The sequence below is a fragment of the Galendromus occidentalis genome, unplaced genomic scaffold (genome assembly GCF_000255335.2).
Source record: "Galendromus occidentalis unplaced genomic scaffold, Mocc_1.1 scf7180000077083, whole genome shotgun sequence".
Classification (NCBI taxonomy): domain Eukaryota; kingdom Metazoa; phylum Arthropoda; class Arachnida; order Mesostigmata; family Phytoseiidae; genus Galendromus; species Galendromus occidentalis.
Window position 1 is genome coordinate 208,946 of NW_003805071.1, and position 12,005 is coordinate 220,950.

Sequence of the window (12,005 nt, forward strand, 5' to 3'; positions counted from 1 at the left end):
GGAGTGAGGGCTATCCACGATTTGCCTCACCGAGAGAAAGAAAGAATGAAGACTTGTGGCTCTAGCCAGACCTTGTATTCAAGCCCTGCAGCGCCATCGATTGCGTAACGGTTAACGGAGCGAGCGAGCAGCAGAGCAGAGGAGCCCAAGGCGAAGACGCTGCACACGAGAGCTTTGACACCGCGCAAGCCGCGCACAAACACAGCAGCCGAACCCAACACTGTCAAGGGTTAAACAAACAAGGTCGTCGTGAGGCAGCAGCAGCGAGCCCACTCGAAACGAATTTTGAAACTCAAATCCAATCACTTTTGTTCTTGATCGAGCCGCCGACCAAGTTCCCGAGCGGACACTCGCAAAGTCGATCGCTGGATCATGTCTTCGAGCGTCTGACTGACTGACTGCGTGAGCGAGAATGAACCCGCAATCCTTTGTGCACGGAAGAGCTCGACGGTGACCTTGAAGGCGACTCGAGTGGAACTTCTTTCCGGCGCCCTCCGCAACTTCTTCAAACCGTGAAATTCTGGCGCGATATTTCAGGGGACGGCAGACATAGTGATGGCAGTCCACTCGCTCTCGGACTAAAAGCCAGAATTTCAATTCAAGTCGACTCCTCGGCAGATCACGCGGACTTTCTCGTCCGAGACTCAAAAGCCGACTTCCCACCAGAATCTCCTGTCCACATCTGATGGCGTTGAGATAATCTGTGGCTACATTTTAAAAACGCCTTGGAACGATCACTCAGAACGACGCGGTTTGACCGTTGATCGCATTGACCCTAGGTCGGGTCACGAGCTATGATATGTACGCGTCTCGATTGGTTCTGCACTTGGAACTTGGGCTTGCTGAACCACGCTCGTTGCAGGCGCGACCGCTCGCTCTGGGGAGTGCTGAAGAGCGTTGCGTATGTCGATCGCTGAATCTCCCGGACAGAACGCTCAGCGACATCCGATGATCAGGACCGGTGAATCGGAAGGCCGTTCGCAGAACCTGACAGATCGAATTGAGTATTGAGAATTCTGTTTGAATGGACGACGGATTTTCTTCAGTAAATTGAAGAAAAATTCCCTCAAGGACGCAACCGCTGGAAACTTCGGCTGAATTCCATTCTGACAGAACGAATTTAATGTCCCAGTCTGAGAATGCACCCTCGCGTCGGCTCTCTACAATGTGTCCGGACCTCTTGTCCGCTTCGACAGAATAAGCGGCATTCTCGATACGCATCAGTATCGATGGAGATAGGCCATTGTCACATGTGGTGGTATCTATTTTTTTTGAGATCGGTATCGGTTCGTCTTTGAAGTGTTTTCCGAGACTTGTGTAACATTCCAAGTGTGTCTGTTGTGAAATTCTGGTTGCTTATCACTCAGCTCACAATCGGGTCAAGTATAGTTCTCAGCATATTTATGATTTGAATGAGCTGGAACATTGGACGGTATCATTACGCGCGGTATGAATAATCGAGAATTGCATGGGGTTTCCTTTCGCGTGATGATCGACTGCGATCCGAATATTTCCCCGCTGTTCCTCCGGGGTCCGCGAGGGATGAATTCCACTCAACGATTTCATGACACTGCAGGAGGGGGAGAGGACAGAATTCCGGACAGCATCCTTGTGTGTGGACTCAAAGTCTAATATTGGAAGGTGATCAATATTTTCAGAAAAAGGACACGATGTTCGGGAGAGTTTTCGATCAGAAAAGTAGCTTATCGCACCGCACAAGGTCAAATTTTCAAAAGAAGCCCTGTTCCGTCAGAAGTCGCTGCGAACATTCTTGTGGAAGTTCCATTTCAACAGGTGATGTCTCTACCTCTCGCAGGGATGACAGCGTGCGGCTGCCGCCGCCGCTGAGGGTTAACGTGTGATGTGTCGACACGCTGCTGCCGCCGCCGCTACAGTCTATTCCGAAGAGTTCTCAGTCAGCTGTTGATTTTTCTCTTCTTTTTTTCTTCCCTCCTATGATGATGATATGCGATGTGTGACTATCGGGGTACATTGAGAAGGCGCGGCTGCGAACCAATAATTCCAACTGCATGTCAAGCATCGAAATACGTCAACCAGAGTTGGCGACTACGTGAGTCGCAGTTGTCGTGCTTATGACCTTGGTGTTCTTGAAAGGTAGCAAATGAAGGAAGGCCGGCTCCCAAGAAACCGCGGTCGAATTATCGCTGGTAATGTGTGCTGCTATAGCCGCTGCCGCCGCCGTTGCCATCGTCGTAGCTCGATGTGGCCTCGCACAGAATTTGGCCCCGTTTAGCATTACATGACTCTGTCCCGAACTAGTGTCGGGCTGTCGTCAAAACTATTCCGGAATTCGGTCGGCGCCGACCCAATGACGCTCGAAGCCCCTTCCATTAGCATCGGGCGCGCCTCCACATTTTTTGAAGCTTATGCTTCATCATTTTTCATCTTCACAACATCAGAATCCGACCTGCGGGCGGCGCAGTGCGGTGCCTTGAGCGCGTTCGCAGCTCTTGGGTCTTTACCGTTAGTTTCGGTCGAAATGGAATCGCTCGCTCGTGGGAATGCTCGTGGAGTTGATCTCAACGATAGGGAACCCGAATCTATTATCTCTTCCAGAGATAGATTTCAGCGAAGTTCCCAGACACGAAGCTGAGGGAATCGTTCGGAATCCCCCTCCAGTGCCGGTTCCGAACCCCACCGGAATTCTTAGACTTCAAGTCCGATGCGAACCGGAATTCTCCCGCTGTCGTTCTCGTTTCTGAACCCAGAGCTTCCCTCAGCGGTTGGGAGAACTTTCGCCCCCTGCAGGAAGACCCCAGCTGATGGGATTCATTCTTTCCGCTCCGTTGTGGAACTTTCTTTTTTGACTTAAGACACGCGCCGCTGGATGAGGCTCAATAAAAAGTGAAATGCGGAAGATCTGAAGGTCGTTTCGTTGAGTCATCGCAGTGAACATCGGTAATTAAGCTCGCGTCGCGAGGCGAAGGTCACCGCCAACCAGTTCAAGGTCCCTTCCCAAAAAATTGATTTCAAGCGATGCTCAACGCGTTCGACATCAACACGACGCGAACTCGTCGATGCACGCTTCTGTCAGTCGGCGATGCTCATCCGCAAACACCGATTATAAGATCTGGGAGCGATCGTCGAAAAACCCACGTCAGTTCTCACGCCGCCGTTTTCATTAGGGCAGATGAGACCGATCAATTCTGGTGGCTTGAGGGTCGCAGTTTTCGGTTCGAATCTAGCCACGTCGAAAATCGTAATGGATACAAGAAAAGAGACGGCTCGTTTCTGTTAAATTCGAATGCAGAGGAATAATACAGAGAAAAAGTCTGAATATTCTTAGTGCGGAAATCAGAACCGGTAGGTGGATTTCTGAGTCCGGCCGCATTTTGCCCAACTCCCTATGCCCCAATGGAAAAGATCACAGGCTCACCGAAATCTTGAAAACTTTCCCGAACCGATCGGATATGTTTTGTATGGAACGTCGAATTGACGGGTTACGACTGTTTGTTGCAGCGCTTAAAAGTGACAGCTACTCAAACACGGGACTCGTCACAAAAAGGAATGACGCTTCAACCGTTTCTTCTCTAGTCGTTGATCAAGCGCGCTATTTGTGCTTTGTGTGCGTAAGTGCGTGCCTATAGGAATTGGGCAAGTTACAGACCGGTCTTCACCCGAGAACTGACCACCATCGTCCGGCTGAGGTCGCATGGAACTAGAATTTTCCCACGGTACATATTACCCGGGCCGCTCGGAACTCCATAGATTTTCCTCGGATGAACTTTTTCCGACTCAGATGCTGGAGCTCCTAAAGGCCTTGCTCCTATGAGTCGGAGAAATGGAAGAATTGGAGGGACCCTTAGGCTCTTATGCAGCCGCTGATCTAGAGTCGGTCGTTTCCTTCATATCGCGTGCTTCCTATCACTCGAGAGGCGCACCGAGAGAGGTATTGGGTCAGGATCAGAGAGACGCACACCATTGCTTTCCTACGGGTTTTTTGGCGATTAATTTCGAAGATCGAATTCAATCTATAACTGAAACCCCTTGTCGGCCTCTCACATCCGCCACCATCTGAGGCGGATGGTGGCCGCCGCAGAGAATGTCCAAGTCATTCTCTGCGAGCTGTGATGCCGATTCCGCTATTTTCCCAATCATGGCCATCATATGACATCTCTGACAGATCCACGAATGACGGGCAAACAGCGAGTAGAGCAAGGCGAGGAATTGCTGGTGGGGAGGAATTTCGCGTTTTTCCCGAGGGACTGGTTCTCTGTAGCCCGTCCTGTACGGTTGAAACCTTCGCAAACAGTGCCAGGCGTTGCGATCGCACAATTTTAGTGGTCAAGAAGTGTAGCCGCGGCGCTGCAACTCTCGCTGGGCAATCACCGTACAACAAATATTGTAGTTGGGTTCTCTCTTATAGAGAAGCTTTGTGAGACGGCCATAGAGCGTGATATCCGCAGCAGAGCGGCGGCGATCAACATTGGTCATGCATAAAGGAGTCAGACAGCACAAAGAAAGTTCTAATGTTAGTTGAGATATTCTCGCTTTTCTCCCCTCTGATCGAATTCCCCATTCATGCTAATCGACGGAGCGCTCTTTAATCTAGGAAACGCCTCCGGGACATCTTCAACCCCTTTAGAGACGGAGCTTGCCTACGTGACCAGGAACACGTAACGTGTGTCTCACGCAGAAGACACTGACCAATAACAGCGGTAGACGCGGGCCTTCACCCGCAAAACAGCGCGGCAAAACTCGTACGTGTGAAGGGAGTTATCTTCGATAACATCACCTTCGTTCTGTTGTTCAAGCTGTGATGCCGCAGTTTTTCTCGAAATCGGCGCTGTAACTACGTGCCCAATGCTTGTGAGCTCCCAGGAAATCTCCTAGCGATCTCGGTTTCGACACGCGGGCGTGAATGTAGCTTTGAGTCCGCGGGGATTATTCACCCGTAATCTCACGCGATAGGTATCGGTATGGCATAGAACTCGAGTTTTCATTTCGTCCCTTGCCCGGCACATGGTTCGCTCTCGGAGAACTGCGCTACAATCCACGAATATCGCTGATCCCGAACGAATATCGCTCCGTTTTTTACTCACAGATCCTTCAGATCCATCTGGAATAACTCCTGCATCGCTCGAGCTAGTAGCGAGTTTCATGAACGTTCCCCGGGTCGGTGGGTCTGAAGGACCCCGGTGAGTTATTGTCACCAGGCTTCTGGGGACAGAAGACAGACAAAACAAATGTTTCGAATGGGTGCCTCGAGTTGTCCGGAAGACATCTGAATTTCTGGTCAGAACTTTCCAGGAACTCATCTCATAAGCGCCACTTGCTGATGGAGATTTTCGACCTGAATTTCAATTCTCTGAGACATTGGAATGCCACCATAATCCTTGATCAGGCTTACACGCAGGAAGCGGGAAGATTCGAGCTTTCGAGGGAGACAATTCGTGTATTTGAGACCTAGACTACACATTGCCTTACCGCTTCACAGGGAGCGTACGCATAAATTCGATCATGTTTATTAAGTAACCTTCTTTAAAACTCGTGTTGCTAATAACTTCGTCTATTTGTTATACACACATGTACAGGGAAACTCGATCAAGAAAAGCAGAATTCAACGATCAACAACGCCACCTACAATTATCCTACCGGAGTTTTCCAGTGACATTTTGATTTTCAGGGTAACACCCTCTACAGGCAACGAGCTCTTGATTCAGGAGGGATTCGAAAGTCTCCTCTCGTATATATCCCTTCCATCGAAACTCGATGAACTGAAGATGATTTCCGGAGTCAACAGTTTAGTATGAGGTCGGAACTTCGGGCAGAATTCCGGTGCTCAGCCAGAACTTGATCGCGTGACAATGATCGAAGATCCTCCGAGGCGGAGATTAACAGGAGCTCAAGATAGCTCAAGATCTAGACAACGACTCCTGATCGGACAGAAACACGCTCCGATCAAGGCCTCGTCATGGAAGGGGAAGTAGAGCGCCAAGGATCAGAGGAAGTTCTCCGTGTTTTCGGTTATCACAGACGCACTTTGCGCGTAGCCAACGCTGTCGCTTGCTCGATCTCGCTTCGCAAGTTCCTCGGGCCCTTAATTGAAGAGAACCGATTCCGGATCTTGGTTGGCCAAGAGTTTGATGTGACGAAGAACATCTTTCTTGGTGATAATGCCCAAAATTTTCCTGAAAACCGACAGGCATCTCTCAGGGATATTTCGCACCGAATTTCCAGGACGAGCAGCCTCGAGCCGCTTCCCGAATCTGGTCGAGAAAAGCAGCATGGGGAGATTTACCCGTTTTTGGTGACCAGCGTCTGTCGGAGACCCAGTTTTCGGAACATGTCTATAACTGTTTCCATCGGAGTGTGGTCGGTTACAGTAATAGGAGCCAAGTCGACGATTCTCGAGAGTTTCAGCGGCGGGCCTTCGTTCCAAGCCACCGTGGAAGTACTCGCGAACAATACTCTCGAGGATGAGCTCACCTCCTGGCCCGCCAACGAGGCTGGAAAGAGGAATAATGTATTTCGCCTCCTCCGCTAGCCTGCCATTCCTCGGCGGGAATGCGTCCCGCAAAATATCTCGGGAAGTTTTCTCTTGACGTCAAAAATACCCACATAGCGCGATGTTGAGATCACGGCGCAGAACAAAGCCGACCAGACACGGGTTATCGTCGGATGCGATGAGCGGATAGCCGTTATGGCTCGTAGTACGGAGCATATCCTCTGCGAGAGACATTAATTTCTTAGGATTCTATCTCATTCAAATTTTCGCCGCGAAGGCGACAGGCGCTTCTGTATACTGTTACGCCCCTGTGTATTTAGGGGAATCGGAGCTTTCTAAGAAATTATTCTCACCGACTTCGCCCACTGTTTGCCCTTCCAGCGTGAGACAGATCAATCTTCCCTCGCCTCTTCGAGGCCGCATGACGTCATGGGCGATCGTTGTATGCTCGAACTCCTCTTTGGCGTCGAGGAAAGGATATCCGTTCAAATTGATATGAGCGTCGTAAATGCCTTCTTTACCGATTGCGTCCGCTACCCACTTAGCTGCCATGATGGACGTCATCAAGGGAACGATATAATTCACTGAACCGGTCAGCTCAAACATGATCACAACCAGGGAGACTGCAAGAGTTCGCCTCGGTTACTTGAGAATTGGCTGAAGGACCCGGGAAATGGCACCTCAAGCCGCTATCGAAACGCTACAGGTTCACTGAGATGACCAAACCTGTCATTCTTGTGACTCCTCCGAGACAGGCAGCAGCCCCAACCATGGCGTAGAGTCCTGGTGTAATGCACTGCTGTCCGGTAGAACACATTCCTTCGAAAATCCACCAGTGAGGATTGTGGTAGACGAGTTGTTCCATCCCAACGCCAACGATTCGGCCAGTAATTGCGCCTGGAAAAAATCACAATGGTACGATCCGATGACGAAAAGTGCATCGTGCTCCACAGAAAAATGACCAGGAAACTCGCCCCCGGTTCATGACGAAAAAACCGATTCATGAAGACCCATTGACCACGAGACTGTACTTGCCTAGGGCCAAACTTGGTATGAAAATACCCGCAGGGACTTTGATGCCGAAGGTGAAAATTGTGATCAACATCTTGAAAATCAGCGTGAATCCGAGATTCCACATCGACTTGAACACTCCAGGACCAGCCTCTGCATTCTTGATCGGCAGATTAACATTCGTGAAGTTTCGCTTGTAATCGCTGAAAATAGAGTATATCTTCAGAGCGCTTGTCGGAAGGAGCTCGTCACTCGGTGAGCGCGGACAACCCTGATTCGAACTAATAAATTCCATATGTAGACCGCTTGCAAGCGATTATCAGAAATATCTACCATAGATTCGTAACGTCTCCGATACCGCACTGAGAGAAGAGGATCTTAATCAGATCCGATGTATTCATGCGAGTGAACTCGTTCGGAAAGCTCAGCACGGCCGTTATGAGGGAGACGCATACAACCTGAAATTGCCAGAAAATTTTTCCTCAGCGTTGGTTAGGTTGCGTTTCGAGCTCTCTGTCCCGTTAGGATCTTCCATCGATTATTCTCCCTGAACTCACCTCGACAATAGGATACTTTCCTAGCTGGGAAGTCTTACGGAAGCGGCACCAACGAAGATTGCACTTGACGAAAATCGTCGCCAACACCCCTCCCATGACACCCAGGAACAAAAATGGCACCAACTCGAAGAAGGACCACGGCGTTGTATACTGTAATTCGATTCTTGAGCTGGAAATCTCGACTTGTAGCATGACCATGGAGCGGTCGGTTCATAAGCACATTCCCGTCGCTATCCGTAAACCTACAGAGCCTGGAGAACGCTAACCTTAACGTAGAACATGACAAGATGATCGTTCCCGAAGGGATTGATGCTCCGCAGAACTGAAGCGGCAACGAGGGCGCAGAAGAAAGATCTCCAAAGAGTTTTCAGGGGGAAGTAGTAGGATACCTGCTCGGGTAAGAGAGAGTTCTTGTCTGAAGAATTCTAGCCTTCCCTTGCTCATAAGGAAGTGTATGTTATTTTCAATAAAGGGGTCCCCGGGATCAATCGCATTCTACGTTACAAATGCAGCGAAGCGAAGTAAAACACGCACCTCTTCTAACGAGAACAGCACTCCCCCGATCGGAGCTCCGAAGGCCACAGATACCCCCGCAGCGGCAGCGGCGGATAGTATTTCTCTCTTTTTTGCCTCATTTCGTCCGTATTTGGGGAAGACGTACGCCAGAATATTTCCAATGCAGCAGGCGACATGGACCAATGGTCCCTCCTTGCCGAGAGACAACCCGGCCGATACGGCGAGCACCAAGCCGACCTGTGGCGAAGGTCACCTCGCTTATCGATTTCTCCCAAATTATTGCGGGATTTCTCGGAAACTATTGCGGCCGTCTATGGATCGACACTAGCCCGGGAGGGAGCGCATCGAGGACATACCGATTTCACTATGAGAGTCCATTTTCCGAGGTAGCCTCGGATTATGAAACCCGATAGGATTGTTTTGATTTCTGGAATACCGGACCCACAGGCGTAGGGCGCGAAAGTATGTACCAGCATCGCAGCGATCGAGGCGAACAAGAGGCTCCACAGTACGTAGAAGAAATATGAGATCACATAGAAGCCCCAGCCTTCCGAGTTCGGACTCGGGCTGAAAACCTCCGGCCATTCGAACCACTGCAAGACAGCATGAAAGATGAGAGCGTGATTACATCGGACTACTATTGATCTAAAGGGTTGGTCAGAATGTTTCTTCGATCAGGAGAGCAAGATATCCACATGAGACTGACCTGCCGACACGACGCGCCTTCGAATGCCGTTTCGTTTGAGGCCCAACAACAATGTTCTCGATTGAGCCAGAAAGCTTGTGGACAGATACCTTCTCTGAGGTCTTTCATCCAAGCCGCGCCTGTGGAGCGAAATTCCATTCAGATTCGGATTTCGGCACAGGCTTGCCCCGGCTTGGATTAGATACTTCATAGAGATCTCACGGCGAAACAAGCACCTCTCGTACGGGAAAGAAAATACTTTCAAGGTATCGGGTGACTCTTTCACATAGGCATGGAGCTCTACGAGGTCGCTTGCAAGTAGTAATTCCGCCGGGCAGCAAATATCCGTTAGCAAAACTGATGTGAGATACAAATGATGTATAGCTTGAGGTCTTGAAGTTAAAGTTCGACGAAAAGGAATCTAGGAGGCTCTCGAACTCGCACCGCGAGTTTCGACGTTCCCGACCACTCACACGACGGCCGCAGCTGAGAGGACAAGTGACCTAAACGGTGACGTCCTCTGACTCTAGAGGAAGGCTCAGCGCGACTAGCCTTCTAAAGTTCATTGTCAAGTCGTAAGCTGGGGCGACATTGTCAAGCGACTCCTCTCGAGCGCAAGCTGCAGGCCTCGCGCGGATCGCCTGCGATCGTTGATCTATTTTTCCGTAGTTTTCCAGTCTAACGTAATCAAGTGATCAAGTGAATGAGTCGTCAACAAACCTATATCGATGACAGCGGCTATCGTTCCGGCGGCGACACCGACGCAGAGAACACACAACCATCCAGACCATGCGTCGTGGATGCCCGACACGAAAGCCCATATTGAGTCACTTTTCTTCTTCGTTAGATTTCTGTAGTACAACGATCAATTATTGAACGAAATTCCTCGAGCTCACGACCATCTCCAAGAAGCTCATGTGTTGGGAACACAGAACCCCTATGGGAGCTCTCGATCGGGAAGACTCCGGGGAGAAACTCACCTATGACGATTCCGGTCCCTCGCTATATCGCGCTGCCAATCTATCGTGTGAAAATCATCATACTGACCAGTGCCTTGGAGCGGAAGCTCGTCTTCCCCATTGAACGCTGCGGGTATATGAAGCAACTCATGAATCCGGAAAAACATCTGTGGGACTTGCGAAAGCAAGCTGCTCGAATTCCCGCAAGAGGACCATATCTCAGGTGGAGCACTGTCTTGACCATTCGCCCGTCATGTTTACCCAGAGACGTCACCAGGATCCGAAACATGCCGGTGACTCTATTTCGCGATGGTCAAGCATGAATTCTATCGGCGGTACAACAGTTAAGAATGCCTCGGTCGAGATCTGCGGAATTCCTACTATAGAAAAAAACTCTGAGTCACCGAGGAGGCGTTTCTAGCTGAACATCTCCGATGGAGATCCCGAAGAGCTACAAAAGAGAGAGGTCTCGATCTGACCGGCGAGGGTAAACGAACGCTCCGCAGTCCCGCCGAGGTAATTACGTTCTGCGGACTCGGCTACACGGCTCTCTCCGAATGTTCCTAGCGAGCGAGCTCCCTCCAGAGGACAGTTCGCTCCATCTCCAAATTAAATGGTCTGGGTCTTAGCGACGTTCCACCTTGCCGATGCTCCGGAAGACCTGTCTACAGTATCACCCCAGCTAATTAGTCAGGTAGACCTACCGCGATAGGACTCCTCGGGACCGTTCACCTCGGAAAGTCCTCCAGCATTCGAAGATCCAGCTGGTAGCGTGCATTTCGGAACACTCATTAATGAATAATACCACTGCTCAGAATTCAGAGTTGCCATCTTCCACTTTGAAGCATTGAAGGAGTTCTCAGGAGGGGAAATAAAAAGATTTGCACGATTCCAAGAGAATCGGAATAGTTTTGTGATCTTTCGAATGCAGATCCTGTCGTGATAGACTAGACCGAGGATCCAAACACCCCAACAAGATCCGCCTCTTCGAGAGGTCGGCTGCTGGTGATACAAGAGTACCGCGAATGAATCGAGATCACCCAGGTCATAACCACAGGACTGGCTCGTGGTAGAGATGTCGTAGGGTTAAGGACGGGATTTCTGAACTTACCGCCATTAAGGGTTCTGTGCTGTGCTATGTCGAGCATGTCGATCTCCTGATCTGAATCTATATCCAATGGGTTTGCCTGTATTTCCCACCTCCCCCGCGTCGCGTGAACTTTTTTCCGCAGTTTCTCCAATTCTCTTCTACGTCGCTCTTTACGAACTATGTCTTGATAGTCTTCTGACGGTGTCTCGGACTCCTTCAATCGGAAGCATCGACGTCAGATGAGATGAGGGGAACCCCAACTGAGGATTAGAGTGAAAACTTCGATGCGAACCGCTCTAACTCGTACTCACGCTGAGAAGTGCAACTCTTTCGTAGCCTCTGCCTCCGTCAACTGTCTTTGGTAGATTTGCCGATGCTAAACTCGACTCGAGAGGTTCCCCCATAGACTCTCTGGAAGAGTCTAGCGTGGGCTGCAGCTTTCTCAAGAGCCTGTAATGATGCAAGGATTAGGATTAGCAATCGATCCTGGAGAAAGTGCTTTCATCGCCCTCTCTGGAGCGCGCAGGCGGTACCCTACTTAGATCAAGACCAAACATTTATTCCGCAAGGGAAAGTTCTCGCTTGTTAAGCGCAGCGTTCCGAGCCAAGACAATTACCCGACCCTTCACCTGCGGGAGTTCGGTGGATCCGAAACTGACTGCCCCGATATTGGATAACTCAATAATCCCGAGAGCAATGAACTTGATCTCCGACCACT

General features: G+C 50.1%; 1 protein-coding gene across 1 annotated transcript; it reads right to left on the bottom strand.

Annotated features, from left to right (window-relative positions):
- Nucleotides 1-5,613: 5,613 nt before the first annotated feature.
- On the bottom strand, nt 5,614-10,298 carry ClC-c (chloride channel protein 3). The gene is given in 14 exon segments (XM_029110704.1): nt 5,614-6,152; nt 6,263-6,445; nt 6,540-6,690; nt 6,823-7,092; nt 7,196-7,366; nt 7,505-7,683; nt 7,814-7,938; nt 8,038-8,187; nt 8,304-8,426; nt 8,572-8,790; nt 8,910-9,146; nt 9,260-9,378; nt 9,959-10,089; nt 10,219-10,298. Coding segments are annotated over 12 exon segments (2,007 nt in total). The 5' UTR covers nt 9,368-9,378; nt 9,959-10,089; nt 10,219-10,298; the 3' UTR covers nt 5,614-6,061.
- Between the last annotated feature and the right edge of the window lie 1,707 nt (nt 10,299-12,005).